General features: G+C 41.1%; 1 protein-coding gene across 1 annotated transcript in view; it reads right to left on the reverse strand.

Annotated features, from left to right (window-relative positions):
- The window catches only part of LOC105539720 (zinc finger protein 813-like), a 27,858-nt gene that overhangs the window by 15,114 nt on the left and 7,263 nt on the right, over positions 1-5,481 (reverse strand). The window contains 2 exon segments of the mRNA XM_011980148.1: positions 1-1,531; positions 1,784-2,506. The exon segment at positions 1-1,531 is cut by the window's left edge and continues 2 nt beyond it. Of these exon segments, the coding sequence (XP_011835538.1) occupies positions 1-1,531; positions 1,784-2,506 (2,254 nt within the window).

The raw sequence follows: 5,481 nt of genomic DNA on the forward strand, positions 1-5,481 counted from the left end.
CCAGTATGAAGTCTACGATGGTATGCAAGGTATGACTTCTGATTAAACGTTTTGCCACACTCATTACACTTGTAAGGTTTCTCTCCAGTATGAAGACTATGATGGCGTCTAAGGTACGACTTCTGACTAAAGGTCTTGCCACACTCATTACACTTGTACAGTTTCTCTCCAGTATGAATTCCCCTATGTATTACAAGGCTTGATTTGAAACGGAAAGCTTTGTCACATTCTTCACATTTGTAAGGTTTCTCTCCAGTATGAACTCTACGATGGTATGTAAGGGATGATGTCCGGCTAAAGGTCTTGCCACACTCATTACACTTGCAAAGATTCTCTCCAGTATGACTTTTCCGATGTATTTCAAGGTTTGATTTGAAACTGTAAGCTTTGTCACATTCTTCACATTTGTAAGGTTTCTCTCCAGTATGAAGTCTACAATGGCATTTAAGGGTTAACTGTTGATTGAAGTTCTTGCCACCCTCATTACACTTGCAAGGTTTCTCTCCAGTGTGAAGTCTACGATGGCATGTGAGGGATGACTTGTGACGGAAGGTCTTGTCACACTCATTACACTTGTAAGGTTTCTCTCCAGTATGAAGTGTACGATGGCATATAAGGGATGACTTCTGAATAAAGGTCTTGCCACATTCATTACAGTTGTATGGTTTCTGTCCAGTATGAATTCTCCTATGTCTTTCAAGGTTTGATTTCCTACCGAAAGCTTTGTCACATTCTTCACATTTGTAAGGTTTCTCTCCAGTGTGAAGTCTACGATGGTATGTAAGGGATGACTTCCGACTAAAGGTCTTGCCACACTCATTACACTTGTACGGTTTCTCTCCAGTGTGAATTCTCCTGTGTCTTTCAAGCTTTGATTTGAAACTGAAAGCTTTGTCACATCCTTCACATTTGTAAGGTTTCTTTTCAGGATGAAGTCTACGATGGCATATAAGCGATGACTTCTGACTAAAGATCTTGCCACACTCCTTACACTTGTACAGTTTCTCTCCAGTATGAATTCTCCTATGTCTTTCAAGGTTTGATTTCAAACTGAAAGCTTTGTCACATTCTTCACATTTGTAAGGTTTCTCTCCAGTATGAAGTCTACGATGCCACGTAAGGGATGATATCCGGCTGAAGGTCTTGCCACACTCAGTACACTTGTAAAGATTCTCTTCAGTGTGAATTTTCCGATGTATTTCAAGGTTTGATTTGAAACTGTAAGCTTTGTCACATTCTTCACATTTGTAAGGTTTCTCTCTACTATGAAGTCTACGATGGCATTTAAGGGTTAACTGCTGACTGAAGGTCTTGCCACACTCATTGCACTTGTAAAGTTTCTCTCCAGTATGACGTCTACGATGCCATGTAAGGGATGACTTCTGACTAAAGGTCTTGCCACACTCATTACACTTATAAGGTTTCTCTCCAGTATGAAGTCTACGATGGCATGTAAGGTATGACTTCGAACTGAAGGTCTTGTCACACTCATTACACTTGTACGGTTTCTCTCCAGTATGAATTCTCCTATGTGTTTCAAAGTTTGATTTGAAACAGAAAGCTTTGTGACATTCTTCACATTTGTAAAGTTTCTCTCCAGTATGAAGTCTACGATGGTATGTAAGGGTTAACTCCTGACTGAAGGTCTTGCCACACTCATTACACTTGTATGGTTTCTCTGCACTATGAATTCTCCTATGTCTTTCAAGGATTGATTTGAAACTGAAAGCTTTGTCACATTCCTCACATTTGTAAGGTTTCTCAACAGTATGAAATCTACGATGGCATGTAAGGGATGACATCTGACTGAAAGTCTTGCCACACTCATTACACCTGTAAGGTTTCTCACCAGTGTGACATCTATGATGGCCTGCAAGGTATTGCTTCTGATTAAAGACCTTGCCACACACATCACATTTATATTGTTTCTGTCCCAAATAGATTATCTGACGTTTCCTTAAGAGTGAGCTATAATTAAAGGCTTTGCCACTCTCATTACATGGGAAAGATTTTTCTCTCATGTGTACTTCCTGTTTTTGTGTGAGTAATGAAGAATTCCGGAAATCATTCCCATAGTTATTAGATATATGGGTTTTGGGCCTACAAGAAATTCTTTGGGCTGTTGAAAATGAGGAAGCATCGTTGATAGACTTCTCAACTTGATTATCAATTTTCCCTTTGGTGTGAAATATGTGCAGTTCAGGCAGATGTGAATGAAAGCTTAATCCAAGCTGATCTTTAATAGGCTTGTTTCCAGCATGACTATGATCATATCGGTCTGTACTACCTGTCAAGTTGTTGATTTTTGTAATGGGTGCTTCATGGCCATTTCTTTCATCTTCTTGCCACTGAAACTCAAAGTTATGAATATCTTTATCAATATCGTGGAAGCAAAAATCTCCAATGTGATGACTTTCATGTCTTTGCAAAGTCCCTGTGTGGAGCACTTCTCTATTGCCTTGCACTGTTGATGAGAACTCCTTCATCATGCATTTGGAAGAAATAGCTACAAAATATAAACACCAAAATTTTCAAGTTAAGTACAGATGGTAAACAATGCTGAAATATGTAACTATGACACAAAAAACAATACTTATTTTAAACTTTCCAAAATGACCCTCAAAGCTTAGGAACAGAAAAGCGTAAGATTCTTTAACAAATAATGGGCTATTACATGTGCTTCAAATTACTTTTACAGAAGCCTATTTCCAATATTGTGACAAAACAATGATAGGGCACAAATGTGTGTCACCTAAAGTAAGGAATATTTTTCCACTGGGACCCTAAAGTGTCTAACAGTTTCCAAAAAATATCACTGTCACATCAATGAAAAGTATATATTCTTCATATTTGCTGTATAGAAATAAATGCTAAAGGATCACAGGAAATACTATATTGGTAAATAATCCACAACAAGCTTATGTAAGGATAACCAAAATCAATGGAAATTCTGTATTGTCAAACAATCACAGCACTGAGAAGATAAGAAAAGACTACAAAATTTAGCCAGGCGTGGTGACCCACATCTGTAGTCCCAGCTACTTGGGAGGGTGAGTCACAAGAATCATTTGACCCCGAGAGGCAGAGGTAGCAGTGAGCCAAGATTGCACTGTACTTTAGCCTGGGCGACAAAGTGAGACTCCATCTCAAAAAACAAAAAAAGTTAATACAATGTTTTTCTGAATAACTCTCATAAAATTACCTATATCCATACAGAAAAAGCACTTCGTGACATTTTAAATAATTTTTTTATTTTTACATTTTTGAGGTTAAGTTTCACTCTCTCGCAACCAGCTGGAATTAAATGGCCTGATCTCGGCTCACTGCAACCTCCGCCTTTTGGGTTCAAGCGATTCTCCTGCTTCAGCCTCCTGAGTACCTGGGATTACAGGCACACGTCACCATGCTTGGCTAACTTTTGTATTTTTAGTAGAGACAGGGTTTCAACATGTTGGCCAGGCTGGCCTTAAACTGTTGACTTCAAGTGTTCTACCTGCTTCAGCCTCCCAAAGTCCTGGGATGGCATGCATGAGCCACAGCATCCGGTGGCACTTTGTGACATTAACTAGTGGACTGTGTTATACTGCATACCGCATACATACCGAAAAGCCTTATGTACAATCATAGAAATTAATTAGTAAAATATTGTAACGCATAAAACCAGGAAGCAAATAAGTACCTTTATACAACCTGCAAAATTCTAAACAATTCGCTGCTAAGAAAAACTCCACAACTTTTACTTACCACCAGCGCACAATGTAAGAAAGGAAATACATGTTAAGATCACTACCTTCTGATTTATGAAGTCAAAAATGTACACAGCATTATAAGGAATAAGAATTGACTAACGGCCAGGCACGGTGGCTCAGGTCTGTAATCCCAGCACTTTGGGAGGCTGAGGCGGGTGGATCATGAGGTCAGGAGTTCAAGAGTAGCCTGGCCAACATGGTGAAATCCCAACTCTACTAAAAATACAAAAAAATTAACTGGGTATGGTGGTGGGTGCCTGTAATCTCAGCTACTTGGAAGGCTGAGGCAGGAGAATCATTTCAACCTGGGAGGTGGAGGTTGTAGTGAGCTGAGATCGCACCACTGCATTCCAACCTGATTGAGAGGGTGAGACTTCATCTCGAAAAAAAAAAAAAAAGAATTGACTAACAGTGCCAGAGGGTGCAATTATGATGTCACAACTACATTTATGAAACAGCCAGGCAATACAGCAATTCTATAGATACATATGCATTGTTGGCCTTAATTATCTAGTTCACTATGCACAAAATACAAAACACAGAATGTGTACTGGGAAAATGTTTAAACTGAGATCAGAGAAAACATTTTATCATTCAAATTGCACAATAAAAACATAAACAATATGATGCAGCCTCCCTGGTGTGAATGTTCTTTTTTTTTTTTTTTTTGAGACGGAGTCTCGCTCTGCCGCCCAGGCTGGAGTGCAGTGGCCAGATCTCAGCTCACTGCAAGCTCCGCCTCCCGGGTTTACGCCATTCTCCTGCCTTTGCCTCCCGAGTAGCTGGGACTACAGACGCCCGCCACCTCGCCCGGCTAGTTTTTTGTATTTTTTAGTAGAGACGGGGTTTCACTGTGTTAGCCAAGATGGTCTCGATCTCCTGACCTCGTGATCCGCCCATCTCGGCCTCCCAAAGTGCTGAGATTACAGGCTTGAGCCACCGCGCCCGGCCGGTGTGAATGTTCTTATTGGCCAAAAGCCATGTTCAGAGTTTTTATTCTCCAACGGGATGTTCCTGCAGATGGGGCCTTTGAGAGAATTTGGTCATGGGTGTTGACTACTCATGAATAGGACTTGTGCTTTCATAAAAAGAGATACAAAAGAGCTCATTTCCTGTTCCTCTTTCTCCCATGTCAGGACACAGCAGGAAGATGGCTGGGCTAAACCCTAAAGAAGGCTCTCACTAGGAACCAATTTGGCTGGCATCTTGCTCTTGGGTTTCCCACTTTCCAAATTCATGAGAAATAAATGTCTGTGTCTGAAGCCTCCCACTTTAAGCTATTTCTTTTTTTGTTTGTTTTTGAGACCAATTCAAGCTCTATCACCCAGGCTGGAGTGTAGTGGCAGGATTCTCCTGCCTCAAGAGATTCTCCTACCTCAGCCCGGAGTCTCACTTTGTCACCTGGACTGGAGTGCAGTGGGGCAATCTTGGCTCACTGCAACCTTCACCTCCCATGTCCAAGTGATTCTCCTGCCTCAGCCTCTCAAGTACTTGGGATAACAACCGTGTGCCACCACGTCCAGCTAATTTTTGTATTGTTAGTAGAGACAGGGTTTCACCATGTTGGCCAGGCTGGCCTTGAACTCCTGAACTCAGGTGATCTGCCCCTCTCGGCCTCCCAAAGTGCTGGGATTATAGGCTTGAGCCACCACGCCTGGTCAATTTCTTGTATTTAGTAGATTTGAGGTTTCACCATGTTGGCCAGACTGGTCTCAAACTCCTGACTTCAAGT

The sequence above is a fragment of the Mandrillus leucophaeus genome, unplaced genomic scaffold, assembly GCF_000951045.1.
Source record: "Mandrillus leucophaeus isolate KB7577 unplaced genomic scaffold, Mleu.le_1.0 Scaffold104, whole genome shotgun sequence".
NCBI lineage: Eukaryota > Metazoa > Chordata > Mammalia > Primates > Cercopithecidae > Mandrillus > Mandrillus leucophaeus.